Source organism: Leptinotarsa decemlineata, unplaced genomic scaffold (assembly GCF_025532065.1).
Source record: "Leptinotarsa decemlineata unplaced genomic scaffold, Ldec_3_MD MMD2_tig00000008_RagTag_RagTag, whole genome shotgun sequence".
Lineage (NCBI taxonomy): Eukaryota > Metazoa > Arthropoda > Insecta > Coleoptera > Chrysomelidae > Leptinotarsa > Leptinotarsa decemlineata.
Genome location: NW_027412537.1, coordinates 10,133,758 through 10,154,206, shown reverse-complemented (window position 1 = coordinate 10,154,206; position 20,449 = coordinate 10,133,758). Strand labels below are relative to the sequence as shown.

Sequence of the window (20,449 nt, the reverse complement as noted above, 5' to 3'; positions counted from 1 at the left end):
CTCCAAATAAGATTCAAAGAGTTCAGTAGCTACACATCCTAACTAATTCAATGTCACCGTCACATCAAAGCACCCCGAACACATTTTAGATTTGAGACCTCCGATGACTAGTTGAATGGTTTTTCTGCTTCTATTTTTCAGACATGTATCGAGGCCAGTTATGAACGCCCTGGCAAACATCGCCGATAATATACAAGGTGAACCTCAAATGATTGAATTATTGGGCCGTTTGCTAGAACTATTTGTACAACTAGGTTTGGAGGGAAAAAGAGCTAGCGACAAATCACCTGGTAAAGATTTATTATTATTTTTGGCCTTTAACCTGGTTGAGGGTGAAATGTTGTTTTGTTGAAGGTGCTCTGAAGGCATCAAGTTCAGCAGGAAACCTAGGAGTTTTGATACCTGTCATAGCAGTGTTACTCAGGCGGTTGCCTCCCATAAAGAATCCTAAACCGCGAATCCACAAGTTGTTCAGAGACTTTTGGCTATATTGCGTGATAATGGGTTTCACAGCTTTCGATTCAGGTATGTTATCATAAAAATTAATTGGTCTGTAAGAAATTGGTGACGTGGGAATCTTCCAAAGAAAGGAATCACACGTTAAAAAGTAAGACTTCGTTAATCCTTAGCTCGCACAAGTTTCTACTTCTGAGGGTTGTCGTTCGTACAGTTCGTAGGGGTGCAATATCTGATAAACGTAAAAACAGATTTTTTTTAATCAATTGATTTCAAATTGAACAATTTGTAAAGATGTGCAGAAGATGTAACTTTCAGACACAAACTGGAAGAAAAATCCCACTTGTAACAACTACTTTCATATACATATTGAATTACACAAAAAAAGAAATACTTTTGAAACATTATTTTTTTTATACAGGGCTTTTCATGATGAGCGTTAATTAGCTATTTAACTATTTAATCTAAAATTGGATGTAGCGCTCAAAAATGTTGAAATATACAGGGTGTTCCATTTGAAAAAATTGAGTTCCACTCATTTTTTCATGAGATCAAAGTATCTGCATTTTTTGAAGACCCTGTATGAGGCAAATGAAAATATGACTCGGAGTGAAGATCCTCATAGTATCACTCCACTCCATTTCAAATTTGATCGTTTTAGTGCAAGAGAGTTCAAGATTATCAGCATTTATAAAAGTTCATGTTTGGTAAAAAAATATCGAAATCAATTTATATCTTCTAAACGGTAATAGATAGGTATAGGGAAATAGTATATGAATTTGTTGACAAAGTGATAATGAATCATAATATATACGGGGTGTTCCATTTGAAAAATCAAAGAAGCTGCTACTTTATAGTAGAAGCGACAACGCCACTTCGTCTAAAATATTTTAGGCGTGTAGGTCATATTGACTTATGCATACTGTGGAATTTTCAGGTTGATCCGTTGAATAGTTTGCCAGAAACGGCTAATTAACGCTCATCATGAAAAGCCCTGTATAAGTATTAAAAGTAGAAAGTCAAAACCTTTCTTTCCCAAAAATTAATCTCTCCTAAAAATATACCCTTTCAATTTAAATCAGTGATGTTTTTGAAGTTCAAATGTTTATTTGCAAAGCATTTTTTCCTTTTTTTTTCATTCGAATAGAATATATTTTATCTATGTTCAACACATATTATCATATTATCATAATTCTGTACTACTTTTCAAACCAGGAAGTTGTAAATTCTGTACACATACACTAACTGTGTGTCCACACTGCGATTCCCACATTCTGTCAAACTAAAGAAAGTAAAAATTCTTGACTTGGCCTGTATTTGAAGCCGGGGCAGTTTGATCAATAGACTGATACACACTAGTCTCTCACTTAAAGTTCTCCGAATACAGAAAAAGACCATCTTGTAGAAACGACTTTACCGAATTCAAAATTATGTCACTATATTCAGCGTATATTTTATATTGCTTGTCACAGATCCACAAGAACATCGGTACCTACCAAACTCACTCCGATACGCATAATTATAATACAAGAAACAATCAGTTGATCAATCCGCGATATAGACTCACTCCCTCGACCAAAAATTCGCTCGACTTGAACCTCTTCAATAAACTTCCCGCCTACATTAAAAATTTGAGCAAAAAAAGTTCGAGAGGATAATTAAAGCATTTTTCAATAATAACGCATTCTCTTCTCCCGATGAATTTAAGAACTGCCAACTGAATTATATAAATTATGAGTTGACATGAGAGTGATAATCCCGCTATGACTTCTATTCTCCTAACCTGCTGTGATATGTTTACTCCAAGGCCTAATTGTTTTTTATCTGTATTTGTAACTCATCTATTACATATTTATGTATATGTGTATATATGTACATGTATTTTTTTTTCTTCTTATTGTGTAACTTCAAATTGTGTATTCTGTACGACTTGCTACAAATGTGTATACATAATGTGGTCAAATGAAAATATTTATCCATCTATCATTGTACTACACCACCACATCTATAAGGCTTTATAAATTATGGTTGCTTATATTTTTCATATTACATCATCTTTCAGTGAAATATCTATTACTAAAATAATAGAAAAGTCAGTGAAAATTGAAGATGATGTACCTGCAATGTACCCGTCAATATACATTTCTGCAGTCATAATTAGCCATTGAGTTGTAAAATATGTGGTTTGAAGTGGGTCGTAGCAAAGGATCATGCGCTACTTGTGCAGATAACCTTCCACACACGTGTGATTGTATAACGCAAATTTTGAACATCGTGCGGCTTGTTGAATAAATATACTATTCAAATATGCAGAAAATGAAACGGTTTGATAGAATCTTTTTTTTTTCAAGTAATATGCAGACCCCTCTGTCCCAATGGGCACTTTGGGCAAGTGCCCCGGGCTCCGCGATCGATAGAGGCCCCCCTCAGATCAAATACAAAATCCCTAGTTTCTGTCAGATCACCAAACGATAACCAATATTTATTACCAATAAACTTATATGATTCGAAGAAATCGAACCTAAATTACTGACTACAATACCAACTCACTAGCTTTTATATACGCGAAGTTATTCTACTATCGCCCAAAAATTAGGATTTCCGACTTCAGCATGCTTAGATAAATTTGAATATATAATGGTATACTAAGCACATACACATTTCAAGTGTGTGTGACTCGCTCAATTCAAATTGACTGAACGAAGCGAAGTATGAAGTTCCAAGTTTGAATTAACCAATTAATTTAATTAAGAAATTACATATAAAATTGAAATCAAACTCTCCAAACCAACTCTCGAACCTAACTGACTAAAATCTACGAGGCCTCCACTTCTTATACTCTCGTCCAACAGCCCTCCCAGTCGTCCACTACAACTATGCTACCTGCAACAAAATGTGGACCCGACCGGCCCACTAGGGACTCCTGTTACCAACCGCGATTTCTCTTATTCACTGTTATAAAATACAATACATTAATATGTTTTTATCTTTAGTGCAATATCTAATACAACAATATTTAATTCTTACTAATTATTGTTGAATGTAATTCTGTGATTATAAAACATCGATAAAAATAAAAACAACAATCAAAATTAATTGGCGCTACGGGGCGACCTCATTGAATCCAGTGGCGCATTTGTTTTTTCAGCTGCAGGAAAACCCGGAAAAACCTGCAACACCACATCATCTGAAAATCTTTATCTACCAATGTCCTATCTCTCATAAAACAAAATGTAGGGTGTCTCCAGAGGCTCCAATAGATTCAATACATCGCCAGAACACTTCATGACACGACTATCGTCAAACTTAAACCAGTCCGTTTCGTCTTTGACCAAGGCGTAATAATGACCAAATTCAATAAAATATTGGTTAAAGTAATTTTTCCATACCCCTAAATCACTTTTGTGGACTATATTACATTTATCTATTCGTTTCATGTGATTGTTAATAAAAATAAATATTTAACCTTGTTTATCTACTTTTTTTGTCTATTCCAACAAAATAGTGTTCTGACAAAGTCATATTATCCTAATATGCCCAGGGCCTCGAATAGGTTAAAAACGGCCCTGATAATATGTAGGTAGTCAATATATTTTAAATAAATGTGTGGCATATGAAAGTGTGAAGCTGCAGAATGATATAGTTTGAATATAACAGGAGTTCTATCTTTCTATTTAATATTCATTACTACACCAAAGGTTCCAAACAGTGCATCACAAGTATGACAAAGTTTATTATATATTCCAGATATTTTGATATGGAAATTAGGTATGATGGGTAATTGATAGGTGGCGTCTGAGTAGTCAGCGAACAAATTAGCGATACCTTGACCAGAGTTTACGTGAGTGTTGTTTAAATGCATTTTGTTACGTATAGAATTATACTTCCTTTTTGAGTTAACATATCTCCAGAAAAATAAATGATAGTATGTGTGATTTGGTGTCTGTCACGTAATTTTTATAGCACTCTTTAGAGAGGAGTTTGCATCTGGATCTAAGTTCACTGTATTCTGAATAGTTTTGTTGAGATGAATGGACTTCAAAATGCTTTTGTGCTGCTTCTTCCAGAATATGAAGATCTTCAATTCGCAGGAGGGGACAAAGATGTATGTTGTAAAAGATATAATTTCAAGGTTGAATGAAGTCTCAGTTCCAAAAAATTACATTTTCAGTTTTGCTACTATTGGTGTTATTATTGATTTTTGTCAAATATTGAATGTGTGGCTTCAACTTTCTAGTTGACTGTTTGTATTTCAAGGCTTGTGGCCAGTAGAATGGTACGAAGGAGTAAAAGAGATAGCTGTGAAATCTCCAGCTTTGGTGTCTCCCACTTCGAGCAGGTCAGAAATGCGAGAGTTGCAATACACCAGCGCAGTGAGAAATGACAGTGTCTCAGTAAATGAACTCCATGAGTTAAGAACGCAAATATTAGATTTACTGAAGCATCCTGCAGACGCAACTGCTTACATAAATAAGCTGTCATTTGCCCAGTGCACGTTTTTATTAAGCGTTTTTTGGGTCGAAACTTTGAGGTTAGTGAACATGAAGTATTTGAATCTTCAGCAAATTGAGAACACTTTGAAATATTTCCAGAGTTCAACATTCAGGCGAACCTAGTTTGGTACCCATAATATCCGACTACTTGAGTGATTCTGCACTGCAGAAGGACAAAGCTGGAATGTGGAACTGCGTTTCTTCCGTGAGCGAAAGAGTCTTTGAAAAATTCTTGGAAGTGATGAAGGACAAACCGAAGAACGAAGATAGGGAGGTGGACCTCGAACAACATGCCCAGTTCCTTTTAGTCAACTTCAATCACCAACACAAGCAGATCCGAAGAGTTTCCGACAAGTTTCTGGCCAGTTTGGTGGATAAATTTCCGCATTTGTTATGGAGCAGAAGGTGGGAATTCGATGAAATACATGATGAAAACAATCTTGAAAGTTTTTGGTTCCAGGGTTCTTTGGACCATGCTGGATATTTTACAAGTTTTGTCATACTCATTGCAAATCGACCCGAATCAAGAAACTCCTACTCTCCGAATTCCTCAAACTCCCTATTCAATTCAGCTGATGGATACTTTGGAGGCAAGGGAGGTAAGATTTTCCAAATAGATAATTGGCATACATATTGAATCCATTTCTCCAAATCATTCTTCTATTTATCTGCTACTAGATTTTTTCCGTAGAGAATACACTGTCTCTTAGAGAAGTGCTTTCCTTTATTTGATGAATGAAAAATTATTGCAATACCCTTGGGAGATTTCAGTCAATATAATTTGACTGAATGTATTTGTATTCATTGAAAAACACTAAATGGTGTCAGGTATGGGATTCAGATTACATTTAATGCTTTTGGTAACATGCTTGGTAGAGAAAGTAATTAAGTTCAAAAGAGGCTCTTCATAAAGACAGAAGTTTCTTTTGAATACAAACTGGAAGAAAAAGCCCATCCGAAACAAATACTCTCAAATATATGAATATTGAATTACACATTGAAGAAATATGTTCAGTAGAACATTCCAGAAAGGAATTAAAAGCTCTCCTGTTGGATAAACCCGATTATAGTTTACAAGAATTTTATAATGACGCATTCTAACTTCAAGTCTTTCTATTAATATGTTGTAAGATGTTTCTCATGTGCTAAATTTTATATATTGTAGATATGAGACATTCTAGTATAATGTCGGTGTCGACTTATTGTTCCATTTCTTATTTCTGTGTGTGTGTTTTACTTTACCTTAACTCAAGATTGTTTTAGGCCTTAACTTTGTCAGTTAAGGCCATTACTCAATAAACTGTAGGCCATTATTCAATAAACATATAAACAGTGGTATTAATATTCATTCTCGAGACAGCAAGTCTGGTATAAAAAAATTGGTCCAAATATACCGAGAGTAGTAAATCATATGTTACATGACAGGCTAATCCATTCAAAATCACTAAACTTGACACTGATAAGCAATTCTGTGTTTTACAAAGGCTTGAGATTGTGATTTTCAAAAAATGATCATCAACAGCGAACACATAAAAACGCATATTAGAGAATATGTACAGTTTTCATTAAATTTTTTAAAGCCTTTGTGAAATTTGATAGCTTTATTCATTTTCATTACTTTTAGATTGCCTGTTTATCTTGTTGAATGGTTATATTGGTTACAATTGGGAATAACAGAAGAATATTCTTCTATAATGGGGAATGTTCCTCAATTTGGGTTATTACAGCAAATGCAAGTTTGAACAAAATAAAGTTGAGTTTAATTCATGAGTTTTTCAAATTCACTTCGGAAAGTATTCAAATTGATGTTTCAAATGTTGGGTTTTAATTTTTAAAGGGATTTGTTTCTAATTCACATATTGACAACAGCGCCTATATCAAGTTGAAATAGTTTATACATACCTAGATATTCTACTTTAAAAAAGGAAAATTATCTTCATAAATAAACAATTAAGGCAAAATATAAATTATAGTTCAATACCACCTCCACAAGCCACATAAACAACAGTTGTTTTGTCATTTATTTATATAGAGGAAGATAGGTTAGGTGCACAAAATGTCATGTCACAGAATGTCTCGGAACTCGGAACATAAGTAAACAGAACAGCACGCCTCTGAAATATGTCATCTTTGTTTGTCTCATGCAGGTAACAGATTCATTGTCCTTTAATAGCTATAACGGATGTTGCCATATAGTGAAATAGAAACGAATTCCTTTAAATGTTGAATTCATTATTTCATTCCTCTTTTTTAAGTATTTAAATAATTTTCTAAAGAAAAAGGTTGAAATGATAAGTTTAAAATGCGTTGTTTTAGAGCTCTTTTATGAACACTACTTGATTTTCGTCAGGAGGAACATTTCCCATTGAATAGAACTAGCCAACACTCTATTAATCAGTTTTTTTTTTAATATTCTTCACTTTCAGAGCATTGTCAAGGATTTTGCTGCAAATTCAGAGCGTATAATAAGAGAGGCCATGAAGTGGGCTCCGCAGTGGACAAGGTCACACGTTCAAGAATACATCAATCAGATACCCATTTCGGGTATGTGGCATCATACCGGTTTATCCATGGCACTAGAATCGGTGCTTCAATGGGGTCCACCAAACTTATATAGCGCCCCCTTGAGCACTAACACTTTGGAAAAGAGACCGAAATGTGTTAAAAGCGATTCCTCAAAATTAATATCGACTTCGGCAATGAGATCCAAATATATTGGAGAGGTGAGAATGAGTTAGTAATATAATTTTTTTAAAAGGGCTGAGCTCTTATAATTCATTATTGGGTGTTTTTCAAATAAGAAAATCAGAGGTTGTTTGAAAAGGTGGGATATCTCGAACAGGTTTTAAGTTTGTGACGATCTACACTCATGATATGTGTATAATTGAATAATCTCTTAAGGTAATCGGAATGCAGACCATCTTTGGAAAAGATGACGGTAACTCCCTCGTGGAACTCATTCTCAAGAGAGTATGGAGTGCGTGTAAGGACAGATCTGACGCTTTACATAGAGATGCTCTCTGGCAGGCAACTGCACTCTTGATTTCGACCTCCGAGCTGAACAGAAACCTACTACACTGCATCGCTTGGTCACAAGTAAAACACTTTTCGTGCTCCAAGTTCTAGTTTGATTTCCAACATATTTTTAGGTTGAATTGTTCACTGTCGAAGCAATGCGAACTGCAGTTGAATGTTGGCAGTGGCTGATAACCTCTAAACCAGAATTGGAAGTGAGATTTTTACAGGAAATGGTGTCGGCTTGGAAGTGTACTGTTCAGAAACGTTTAGGTTTGTTCTCTGTATCCAGGCTTCAAACTAGTCCATTAGCAGCATATGAAGGTAAAGTATACAAGTAAAATTGCTATCCGAACACAGCAATGTGTCAGTGAATATATTTCAGGTTGCTATTTGGAACCTGATCCACCCTTTGTCAAACCACATGGGATCTGGGTGCAATTTATTTGTGAACTCGTTGAAACTATAAAGTACAGCAGTTATGAGAAAGTCGAGATGATTGCTAGTTTGATACATCATTCTCTTGCAATGTATGTTGGTTCAGATCCTCCTCCACAAACCAGACATGTTTCAGCCATCGGTATTCGGTTCAAGTGCGTGATCTAATCATTCATAAAATGACTTCTTGGCGGTAGCTTATTCCCTCTTTCAGGCTATTATCTTGCGGTTTATCTTTATTACAAGGCGACATACTGCCAAAAAGTCTAGCTAAAAACGTGTTAAGAGAGAGAATATACTGCAGCTGCTTGGATTATTTTTGTAAACCTGTGACGTGTCCAATTCAGAATCCAGGAGAACTTCGAGAAGATATCACTACTTTGGTGAGGTTTTGGCAAACCCTACATTCGGATAAGAAGTACCTTAAAGCTAGCGACGTCGGAGGTGAGAAAAATCAATATATGTAAATTATTTTATACATGAGACTGTTTAGTCACACTTATTGTGTGACCTGGCCTGTGAAATAAATCCTCTGGTAGATGCTCGGTAACATCTTCAGGATCATTTTACTTGAAAGCAAACTAAAATCAGAATTTTCAGTGAACTACATGAATTGGTGTCAGGTGTGGGGGTTCGTACACTGACGCTAACATTCATAAATTTGACTTTCAGATTTAGATTTAGGGCCAACAACTCCTCTTTCGACAATAAACAACAATGAACTTGCCAAACCTAGCGATTTCAATAAACCAAATACCGGTTGGATAAACACCGTACCACTGTCCAACAGTACAGCCACTTTAAGCAGAAGATCCGCAAAGTCTAAAAGGGTTCCTGTTGCTGACAACTTTGTCAAGTGCTATTTGAAGAAAAGGAATTTGATACTTGAATTAATGGTAAGCCCAAGTGAAAAATCGTTATTATCAAAGAATTTTCACCAGTTATCATTTCTTCCAGGCTGTGGAAATAGAGTTTTTAGTGGTGTGGCATAATCCAACGTTCCGTCCAGAGCTGTCTATACCGGGAGAAGAAAATTTAGCTTCATGGCGAGCAAAAACAATTACTGAAAAGCAGTGGCATGACTATACACGATTGGCTTGGGATATATCGCCAGCTCTTGCTGTGTACTTACCGACAAGGTCTGTATTTAAAGTTAGGTCCATGAAAGAATGAAAATATGTAATCAATTTGTGCATCCGTAATGAGTCACAAACTAATTGAAACGAAATGATGGAAATGTTTTGTCTAATGTTCCGCATACTAGAATTGAATTGTCAGATCTGCGAGTTCAAATATGGAATATAAAATATACTAATTGATTTATTGCTGACGAATTTTATGAAAATGATACAAAATTGTACATGGGTTAAATAATTTGCTGTTTTAGGTTCAGAACAAACGATGCTATAATCAGTGAGATCAAAACTCTAGTCCAGATGAATCCTACGTGTGTATCTCATATTCCAGAGGCTCTACAATATTTGGCTACAACGGAAGCTATCCTCAGTGATAGTACAAAACTGGGGCATATGTTAACTTGGAGTAAAATTACCCCAATCCAGGTTAGTGTTATCAGTAATTATGACAGTAATGTGACTATTAATTTCTGCCACAGGCACTAGCGTACTTCAGTAGACAATTTCCGTCTCATCCCATCTCTGCACAATATGCCGTTAGAGTGCTTAGCTCGTACCCAGCAGATGCTGTTTTGTTTTATATTCCTCAATTAGTGCAGGCTTTGCGGCATGATAAGGTAAGTAAACGATCCATTATTATGTTTCTGAAAGGAACTTTTTTACTCGTAATTTTTCTAGATGGGTTACGTTACTGAATTCATCAAATATATTGCAAAGAAATCTCAAATCGTTGCCCATCAACTTATATGGAATATGAAAACAAATATGTTCGTGGACGAAGATATGATGCAGAAAGATCGTGAGTAATGAGATTGTATAAACTTTGAACTTTTTTTCACATCTTTTAAAACCTTATTCAATAATGAAATTTTGAAAATTGTGATTTTTTTAATACATTTAAGTTGACTGGTTTTTATAGTTAAATCTCAGTTCCATAATGTTGGCATTTAATTAGATTAGATTAGATTTTTTATTGGTCAAGTTATTACACCTTAGTGCTATGACAAGTCAGTAATGTATAAAATAAATGTAAATTATAATTAAAATTACCGAAAAGGAGTAGGTAGTACATTAAAATTGTATATGATACAAGCACAAAATAAAGTTAATAAATATATAAATGTAAAAATAAAAATACATAGAGACAGTACCTACATTGATGATAGTCACTCTGTAAAGCTGAAGTCAGACGCATCATAGTAAGCATTCTCTGAGAGATGTTTTTTCAGTTTCCGTTTGAAATTAGCGAGAGTTGCATTTTTCATTGATTGAAGCAGTGATTTGTACAATGATATGTATGAGTTACATCTCCTTGTTATTTCTAGTCTTTGGTTTGGTGCTCTAATATTATCCTTGTTCCTAGTATTATAAGAATGGTTGTTACCCTTTGTAGTAAACTTCTGTAAATTTTCTTGAATGTGTGTCAAATTGCAGTATATTACACATGATGGCAGAGTTAATATATTAAAGTTAATCCCCATTTGACCTATTCCAGCTAAAACTCTGATTTCTCTTTTTTGAATATTAAATATCCTCGAGATATGAACAGATGTGCCCCAGTTTATCAATCCATAAATTAAGGAACTATGAAACATTGCATGATAAGCGGTATGGGCAGCTTCATTACCGACTTTATTTTTTATCTGCCTGATTGCATAGACCTTGCATGATAGAGTTTTTGCTAGTTTGTCAATATGGGGTTTCCAAGTTAACTTTGAATCAATGGTTATACCAAGATATTTCACATTATTTGAGAGGTTATGGGACAGCGAGAACATAATTGTTTCTGTCTTGCTTTTATTCACACATAGGCTATGCGCAATAAACTAGTCCGTAGTTTCTTGAATAACTCGCTTTTCTAATTCTGATAACTCAATATTTTTTTTCCAAATGGCGAAGGAAGTGTCATCAGCGAATAGCATTGTAAACATTGTCATTGAATTTGGCAGGTCATTAATATTAATCAAGAAAAGTAATGGCCCAAGCACACTACCTTGTGGAACACCATTCAATATCGTTTGTAAGCTACTGAGTTCTTCATTATATGATACACATTGCTTTCTCTCATTTAGATATGATGCTAGCAGATTGTGTGCTATGCCTACAAATCCATAGTATCTCAGTTTTTCTAATAAAATGTTAGTAGAGACGCAGTCGAACGCCTTGCTCAGATCGAGTAATATGCCAAGTGTTGATTCTTTGTTTTCGAAACCTTCAGTTATGTCCTAAAGCACTTCGATTTTCAGATGTCTTATTTGAAACTTTGGAGTCGATCACAAACAGCATAGTGGGTGATTTGTCTGGTCCTGCAAAACTCTTCTATGAAAGAGAGTTTGATTTCTTTGATAAAATCACCAACATATCTGGTGAAATTCGACCATTTCCGAAGGGCGCGGAAAGGAAAAAAGCTTGCTTGGAGGCTTTGAGCAAAATCAAGGTTCATAAATTGTCGGATTAACATTTGAATATTTATATCTTATATTAACATTCATTAAGGTTCAACCAGGATGTTACCTTCCTAGTAATCCTGAAGCTATGGTCCTAGATATTGATTACAAGAGTGGGACCCCAATGCAAAGCGCTGCCAAAGCTCCTTACCTTGCCAGGTTCAAGGTAGCTCGATGTGGTATCAATGAACTGGAAAGTATTGCTATGGCAGTTTCCAATAATCAGGTATGAGTTTGAAATACTTTGAATATTGAGATGTAGGTTTGAATGCTTTGTAAGAGTGTTTATTTTGAAATACATTCGCAATAATAATGATGACAATAAAATAATTTTAGTAATCATATTAGATACATCGTGTAATACAGTAGACAAGAAAAAGTTGAATATTTCGAGATTTTATTTCAAAATATTTATTTCCTAGTACATATCTCTCTTGGATACTCTTCAGACTTATTTTCATGTATCCAATGTTGTGAAACAGAGGAAAAGAATTTTACTTATGTGCTTATAGTATACATCGGTCGGTCGGGAGGTTCGACGTGGGTGCTTTGTTCACTCACTCGAATTGACCGCCGTGTTGGTCGGTGGTTCAAGCCCTAGTCTGAACGATCGATTTTCACTTGCTATTGTCCAACCCGTGTTAGAAATCACACCTTGAAAAATAAGACCTCGTTACTCCTTAGCTCGCACAGGTTTCGACTTCTGGTTAACGGAAAAAAACATATTTTAAACATTTTTTAAAAACATATCTCATAAATCATTATTGATTTTAAATCGATCTCAAAGTGACTCAAAATTATGATAGACTCATAATAAATGTATGAAGTTTTCACCAGTTTTTAGACAAATGTGTATGCTTGTACTGTTTCTTTATTATGAATAATGTCAGTTGAAATATGGCGCCATTTACTGTCCAATAACGTCATAAAATGGCACTTTGAAAAATCAGAATTGTTCCCTTAACAATCCACAAATTTCATTCGGCATAAAGTTCCACTGATCGACCAACTAAACAAAATATATAAAAGCCGCAGAGATCACCTCACTTCTGCGGAAACACAAGGATAAGCCAATGCATGGGGTCTTCGTCAATAACATTGGAGACCTTGGCTTATCAAAGCGCCTGACTTTTGCTTTCATCAGGTCGAGTGGGCTGAAGTCGGAAACCGAGGGGTTCATCATAGCTTGCCAGGATGGTGTCTTCAACACCTTAGTCTACCGCAGTCGCGTGATGGGTATAGAGGTTCCTGACACAAGGCGCAGGGCCTGCCTCGAGTCGCCCGGGACCCTAATGCACTTGCTATCAGCATGTCCAGCATATGCGGTCTCGGCCTATATCCATCGACATAACGCGGCCCTAAAAGTACTATATTACCATCTACAGCACTCTTACGGTATTGACGAGACGCCGGTGTTGCCCTACGCTTCGGGGGATATTGAATCCGTTGTGGGGAACGAGAAGTGCCGAATTTATTGGAACTATTCGTTTCCCACCCTCAGGCTCATACAAGCTAATAAGCCTGATGTAGTCCTTCTCGGCCACCAGAGCAAGACGATAATTTTCGTGGAGTTTTCAGCTCCTGGCGAGACGAATATCGTCCGAAAAAAGGAGTAAAAACGGATAAAATATCGAGATTTTCTCTTCGAACTCCGCAGACTCTATCCAGACCGTTCTGTCAAGATGGTTGTTCTAATTATTGGAGTCCTTGGTGGTATGATACCATCTCTACTCTCGAATCTTAAAATCATACCGGCTTGCCGCACTAAGGCAGAAATCTTAGCCGGACAGATGCAAAAGGCTGTCATTCTTGGCTCACTGCGCTTGCTCAGGTCACATGATTCTCGGACCCAATGATCACTTACCCCACACCGTGGTCGGTCGGTAATGCTGGCGCGCCCTGCCGGGGGATACGGCCTAGCCAGCGCACACTACGGTAAAAAAAATAATGGTTTTTATTGGGTGAAATGGAATATAACAACTAAGAGGTGAAGTTCAAAACTGCAGTGTAGAATACTACAGGTTTGTTCTACCACTTAACTTCAGATTAAATTTTAGACCTCCACCCAGAAAGCTCATATACAAACAAATTTGCACTTATCACCTCAAAACATATTTTTCACAGAAGCCATTTCATCAGCATTCATTATAGTATAAAGCAGGATTGGGGCAGAGCAATTAAAATATTACATGTTTTCATCTTTCAATAAAGATTTATAGGATCATCTTTCTATCTTAGTTACACCTGAATTGCACATGCACATCCCTTTATAAGCTTCCAATATATTTTCACTTTAATAAATATAGATTTGATAAACACAGTGATGCACAGAATCACGATACAACAGAAAAGAACATTTGCTTGAATTAAATTATGACTAGAACTCATCACAAAATTTCATTCTAGGGGCTATCTTTATGATATACTACCAGAACACCTGAAATTGAAATCGTTCCTTTCTGTAAATGCGTAAATTGTAATACTGGTCTTTCATCATACTTCTAACTTGTTATGAGTGTTGTATTTGTCTTTTACATTGTGATTTTGAATGTATGTAGAATTAGGTAGTCACTGACATTGAGAATATCGTGATGTTTCATGTCATTGTAAACCATAATTCAAGAAATGATCGATTTTGTGTGAAAGAGATAAATCATATTTATTTTCATTGCATGAACATTGTATTGCTACATGTAGGTTTGTGATCAAAATGTGACTTGTTAGAATACATCAAAGATACTTTACAGACCCGCGAACAACAAAGTTTTGGACCAGAAATGTGGCAAGCCGCAATTTTCAAAGTAGGAGATGATGTGCGACAGGATATGCTTGCCTTGCAAGTGATTGGGATTTTCAAAAATGTTTTCCAAACAGTAGGGCTGGAATTATATCTGTTTCCTTACAGGGTTGTAGCTACTGCGCCTGGGGTAAGTTTCAGTTCACTATGTAACAGTAATCTGAAATAAATGGTGGTTTCTTGGTATTCATATCCATTCACTGTTTTTATGTCACAGTGTGGAGTAATAGAATGTGTCCCCAATGCAAAATCTCGTGATCAGCTCGGCAGGCAAACGGATATAGGAATGTATGAATACTTTTTAAAAAAGTATGGAGATGAGAGTACAAAAGAGTTTCAGAACGCCAGGAGAAACTTCATTGTTTCGATGGCAGCCTATAGCGTCATAGGATTTCTTCTGCAAATCAAAGACAGACATAATGGCAATATTATGTTAGACACTGATGGTCATATCATACATATCGGTAATAATTCAGTTATACAGCGGTTTTTTTGGGACTGATTTTCAAATTCTATTTCAGATTTTGGTTTCATGTTTGAATCATCTCCTGGGGGCAACTTGGGATTTGAGCCTGATATCAAGCTGACAGACGAAATGGTCATGATAATGGGTGGGAAAATGGAGGCAGCACCATTTAAATGGTTTTCTGATCTTTGCGTTCAAGCATATCTTGCAGTAAGGTAATGAATTTTCTTTCGCGTACAGCTGTAGCGACTTTATTTTATATGTTACCCGTAATATTTTGTTCACAGATGAAGTATGTAAGGTATTTTTTCTATTTACATTTCGACCTTGCCAACCTTAACTTCCTGATGATTGCAGATTTTTTTTTTCTACATGTTCACAATTCTCGGTAAAAAAAAACACAAAGGATAATAGCCGGTATCAGTTATTGCAAAAATTCAAGATCCTTAAAAAATGTTGAAAACTATATTCAAAAAACATTTTATTGTGAGATTTTCGCTAAACAGTTTAAAAAACGCAACACTTGTTTCACCATACAATAGCTTCTTCAGGCGTGTCTTTACTAACGAAACATGTGTTGCTTTTTGTAAAACTATCCTCACAATACAGTGTTTTTTGAATATGTTATGGATTTTCATCAAGTATCCATCATATATGTTGAGAAATACAATGAATGCCAATTTTGAGTATTTCAAAGATAGCAACAGAGAAAGATAATAAAATGCCACAGCAAAATGAATAAATGGTTCACAAAACTAAGCTAAGGAAAATATGATAGCATTTTCGGGCGTCACAATACATGTAGTCACTATACGTATTAAAAAAATAAATATTAAAACTTGGTACAATTATATGCATTGGCCAAATTACTCTTTAGGTATGTATAAAATTGCCTTCTGGGGTTATTATTGAAAATATTTTTGAGCTATGATAGCTATATTATACAGAAGCATATTTCTGAAACCAACTTTCCAAAACCGTTTTTCATGCATAACAAAATGTGCCAAGACATGACAAAAGTGAAGAATTGGTTTGGCTTGAATCTTTTATCATTGAATACCAGTAAAACAAATATATTAGCATTCCAGTGTAATATACTGGATATCCCCCTAGACAATAACACAATAAAAAATAACTCCACTTTAAAATTTTTGGGAATTTATTAAGATAAAAATTTAAAATTCTCTCAGCATATTGCACACAATAACCAAAAATTGGCATCAGGATGTTTCACACTGAGAAACATCTGCAGCGAAAGTAGTGTACTATGCCTTAATAGACTCTCATCCAAGGTATGGTATACCCTTTTGGGGTGTTTGCAGTAAACAAGTTATGCAGTCGGTTTTTGTCTTGCAGAAAAGGGTATCAGGTACTTATGTAAAGCGAAATGGCGGTATTCATGTTAACCCCTTTTTCAAGAACATAAAATCCTTACGGTTATTTCAGTATTTATATTGGAAACCGTGTCAATTATACATACAGATAGGGATAACTATTAATCTACACATACCACACAGCCACATACTACAGAAGGCAGTCAAATGAACTGAATCTACCAATTCTAAAAACATGTTTGGTTCAAAACTCATTGATATATACTGGAATCAGGATATACAATAATCTTCCCAATGAAATCAAAGAGACTCCTTTTATCATATTCAGAAAAAAATGTACAAAACTATTGAGTGATAAAGCCTATTATGACCTACAAGAATATTTTGACGATGCTCTGTAATTTAAAATGTGTGGAAATTGCGATTGTACTGTGTGAAAAACATATTTTTATTCCTTGTCCTAGTTCTTGTCATGTAACCTTTGCATATGTATATATAGTTTATATTTTATTTTAATCATTTACATTTTATACATTTATATTTGACATCTTATACTCATGTTCATATTAATATTTATTTGACATTGTGATTGTAACAAGAATTTTGTTCTTAAACAATTAACATTATCAATCAATCAATCATGAATTGATTTATAGCCATGATTGAATTGGATGTGATTAATCTATAGCTATTTAAATCCAGCATAATCGCCACTTTGGCACAGGCGTCGCTCTCAGAGCACCTTAAAGATTTTCCTACATTTCTTGTGTATTTTCTTGAATTTTTTCCTAATAATCAGATTTCTTACAATATTTCAATACATTTCTATTTCAGGCCCTATCATGAAGCCATTATCTCTCTAGTTTCTCTTATGCTGGATACAGGATTGCCTTGTTTCAGAGGCCAGACTATAAAGTTGTTGAGGGGGCGATTCAACCCAGGAGCTACTGATAAGGAAGCGGCAACCTATATGTTGCAGATAATCAGAAATAGCTTCCTAAACTTTAGAACTCGCACTTACGATATGATACAGTACTACCAAAACCAAATTCCATATTAGTAACAGTATAAATAATATGGAAAATAGTGAAAGCTCTACCTGGGTCCTTATAATATTTGTTGAAAAATAACGTAACATACTATACAGACTTCTCAATGAGTAGTTTTTTTCAACTATTTTTGAGACTTCGATATTATGTGAGCATTTTTATTTTGTATACTTTTTACATTCCTTGATACATATCTCTTACTAACATTTCAAATACCAGGATGTTGTTAATGCTGAAGATCCCTGAATTCTCGTAAGAATTTCTGTAAATGGGTATACTTTCTGTATTTCTTTTGTTAAATGTAAATACAGAAGCTTTTCAATTCAGAAATCATCCTTGAAGAGATATTGTTCAATTTTTGTGTTTATGCAAGAAATTCAACCATATTGTTCAGTGGTAATATGTAATTATCTGAAATTTGTTATTATCCATGGTTATCGAAAACTTTTTCTTGATCCTTTTTATTATGTACAGGCAATATATTTTATGTAATGCATTTGTTATTTCTTCCAGAAGTTTATCCTAGTCACTAGAAGTTAATCAATGTAAAATGTAGATAAAGTGGTACTTAGAGTATTTTTGGGAGGATATAGTATCTGAAATGAAAATGTATTTGTTCTTGGTGATATTGTATATTCATTTTATTTTCACTGGTACCTTATCTTCATATAAAATATTATTTTTCAATAAGTGTGCCGAACTTTTTGACGTTTTGTTACTGACTTTCGTATTATGTAATAAAGTTTTTATTTATCAGTTTGCATATTCTTCAACAATTTATACTCCAACCATATCAGCAACTGTTTTAGCATTGAGGATCTCAATCCAGTAACCATCAGGATCTGTTATGAAAGCGATTCCCTTTAACTTTCCATCGTCAGGTTTTTTCACAAATGGTACACCAAGTTTTTCAAATCGCTCGCAAGCCTTATAGACATCTGGTACTGTTAAACCAATGTGACCTGAAATTTAATACAACTGAGTACCTTGAGAGGTGACATAGGTAGGTATCATATTCCATATTGATAAGGGTTTTTGAAAGGTTACATTTCTTATTGTTGTCCTGAGTTGTGGCTATCATCCCTGTATAGTATAAGCCTGTCTTAGAACACAAGTTCGCTTGATTCATAAATTTGATATTTACTGCGATCAGATTCAAGTCCGGTCTAAGCTAAGCTCTCCATTTTATTACAAGAATGATTAGAAAATAGATTACGACTTAGATTAGATTTATAGAATATTATTCGAATTTTCATGGCGTAAACATAGCAACCTGAATTACTTTGGAGAAATGGATATGAATTATTTACAAATACAGGTTATCGAATTTATATAAACCAAGAAATTGTTTGATATTCAAACTCTTCATAACAACAAATGAACTTGGTACATACCAAATCCTTTTGGTTCCTCATTGCCATTGTGAGGTTTATAATTGTCATCATTCTCTGTTCCCCAATTACTGAAACAAACAATTTTCAAACAAATTCTAGGAACCTCAAATAAAAATAATTACTGAGTTAGTTCCACTGTAGCTTTTCTTCTCAATGTCCAAGCCACACGCTCTTTCGAATTTAAATCACCTTCATTATTAGGATCTTCATAACCCATGAAGTAGAGAGAAAATTTCAAAGATGGGAAATCCAACTTTGTCAAAAGTTTCATACCCAGTACTTCAGTGTAGAATGGCAAAGATTTTCTGGGATCTTTGATCCTGTACATAGTTTGTTGAAAAACGAAATCCTGGAATAATTTTATTATTAACTGGTAAATGTTTCGAGTCAAAAGAAACCTTTGTTTCTTCTCCTGAAGAACCACACAATTTTAAAGCTTCTTCATTGGATATGGGGATGTCTTTAAAGTCGCCCATTTCAAAAATTACAATCTAAACATACACCTAGTTTAATGTAGTGATGTTGATTATAAGTTATACTATTTAGAGTTATCCTGATTGGATTAGCAATATGCAAGTAAAAAAAATACAAATCAATTACAATGTATTTATAAATTTGTGATAAAGTGTCAATTTATTATTTTCAAAACACGACGTGCGTTTTATTGACTGAACGAAACGCACATTTAGTGTATCTATGTTCTCTATTCCTTGATGCATTATCAAAAGCTAGGAATACACCGAATTTGGACCAGTTTAACCAATGAAAAATGTTACACGAACTCGCCTATAGGAAATAACTTTCGAAAGGAATAGGCCAATTTGAATGAGGTTGAGCCAATGAAAGGCATCTACAAAATAAAAGGAAGAAGGTTGATTAATAAATAAAATACTCGGGTTACAAACGTTACCGCACGATTTACGTGTCTGTATAAAATGACTTCGGTTGGTATAAAACTTTTCCCCACAGATATTCATACAAAATTATAATTGTATTTAATAGCGAAATCTACTCGTCGTAACCTTTTATACGATTGATATTTATATATTTGAGAATTCGAGTCATATTTTTGAATAGAAAATTTGCTAGTGTAGTGATGGCATAACGTTTTTCGTAAAAATGTTTATTAAGGAAACAAACACATAGCAACAAAAATAACATTGTGATGAACTTCCATGAAAGATAGTGACATAATTGAAACTTATCGTTGATCATACGTAGAATTTTTTTTTTGATTTTGAATTGAATCTGTGATGCAAATATATTCCCAGTTTCAAGAACAGAATATAATGTAGTTTCGGAAACTTGTGAATAGAGACACGGAATATTCATGCTGAGTTCAACAAATAATAGCTTGTATAATAGTGAACATTGTGAAATAGTTAGGTATATCGATTTTTTCAGGTTTGCGATAAGTTCAAATA

The 20,449-nt window shown here is 34.6% G+C and overlaps 2 protein-coding genes across 3 annotated transcripts in view; one reads left to right on the top strand and one right to left on the bottom strand.

The window, feature by feature from the left end:
* Pi4KIIIalpha (Phosphatidylinositol 4-kinase III alpha) overlaps positions 1 to 18,387 on the top strand; it is a 33,133-nt gene extending 14,746 nt beyond the window's left edge. For both annotated transcript variants that reach the window (XM_074171047.1, XM_074171046.1), the window contains 21 exons: positions 142 to 290; positions 355 to 525; positions 4,714 to 4,987; positions 5,049 to 5,354; positions 5,410 to 5,548; positions 7,376 to 7,672; positions 7,851 to 8,045; positions 8,099 to 8,288; positions 8,350 to 8,557; positions 8,617 to 8,846; positions 9,075 to 9,298; positions 9,360 to 9,541; positions 9,790 to 9,964; positions 10,018 to 10,155; positions 10,217 to 10,337; positions 11,785 to 11,975; positions 12,035 to 12,211; positions 14,733 to 14,912; positions 15,000 to 15,246; positions 15,304 to 15,463; positions 17,417 to 18,387. In XM_074171047.1, coding sequence (XP_074027148.1) covers positions 142 to 290; positions 355 to 525; positions 4,714 to 4,987; positions 5,049 to 5,354; positions 5,410 to 5,548; positions 7,376 to 7,672; positions 7,851 to 8,045; positions 8,099 to 8,288; positions 8,350 to 8,557; positions 8,617 to 8,846; positions 9,075 to 9,298; positions 9,360 to 9,541; positions 9,790 to 9,964; positions 10,018 to 10,155; positions 10,217 to 10,337; positions 11,785 to 11,975; positions 12,035 to 12,211; positions 14,733 to 14,912; positions 15,000 to 15,246; positions 15,304 to 15,463; positions 17,417 to 17,642 — 4,180 coding nt within the window. In that variant the 3' untranslated portion in view covers positions 17,643 to 18,387. The remainder of the gene's footprint in view (positions 1 to 141; positions 291 to 354; positions 526 to 4,713; positions 4,988 to 5,048; positions 5,355 to 5,409; positions 5,549 to 7,375; positions 7,673 to 7,850; positions 8,046 to 8,098; positions 8,289 to 8,349; positions 8,558 to 8,616; positions 8,847 to 9,074; positions 9,299 to 9,359; positions 9,542 to 9,789; positions 9,965 to 10,017; positions 10,156 to 10,216; positions 10,338 to 11,784; positions 11,976 to 12,034; positions 12,212 to 14,732; positions 14,913 to 14,999; positions 15,247 to 15,303; positions 15,464 to 17,416) is intronic.
* Positions 18,244 to 19,664, bottom strand: Glo1 (Glyoxalase 1). The gene is made up of 4 exons (XM_023163983.2): positions 19,424 to 19,664; positions 19,148 to 19,374; positions 19,026 to 19,093; positions 18,244 to 18,593 (listed from the first exon to the last, which is right to left on the bottom strand). Exons 1-4 carry the CDS (start codon positions 19,499 to 19,501, stop codon positions 18,409 to 18,411), a joined length of 558 nt encoding a protein of 185 aa, XP_023019751.2. The 5' UTR covers positions 19,502 to 19,664; the 3' UTR covers positions 18,244 to 18,408.
* Positions 19,665 to 20,449: the final 785 nt, after the last annotated feature.

What these genes read in the sequence shown, in the direction of transcription:
- Glo1 (XM_023163983.2), bottom strand. Translation starts at nt 19,501, where the DNA reads ATGGGCGACTTTAAAGACATCCCCATATCCAATGAAGAAGCTTTAAAA. An exon ending in GCTACAGTGGAACTAACTCA is followed by an intron (nt 19,094 to 19,147) that starts GTAATTATTTTT and finishes TGTTTGTTTCAG; the next exon opens with TAATTGGGGAACAGAGAATG. An exon ending in TGAGGAACCAAAAGGATTTG is followed by an intron (nt 18,594 to 19,025) that starts GTATGTACCAAG and finishes ATTAAATTTCAG; the next exon opens with GTCACATTGGTTTAACAGTA.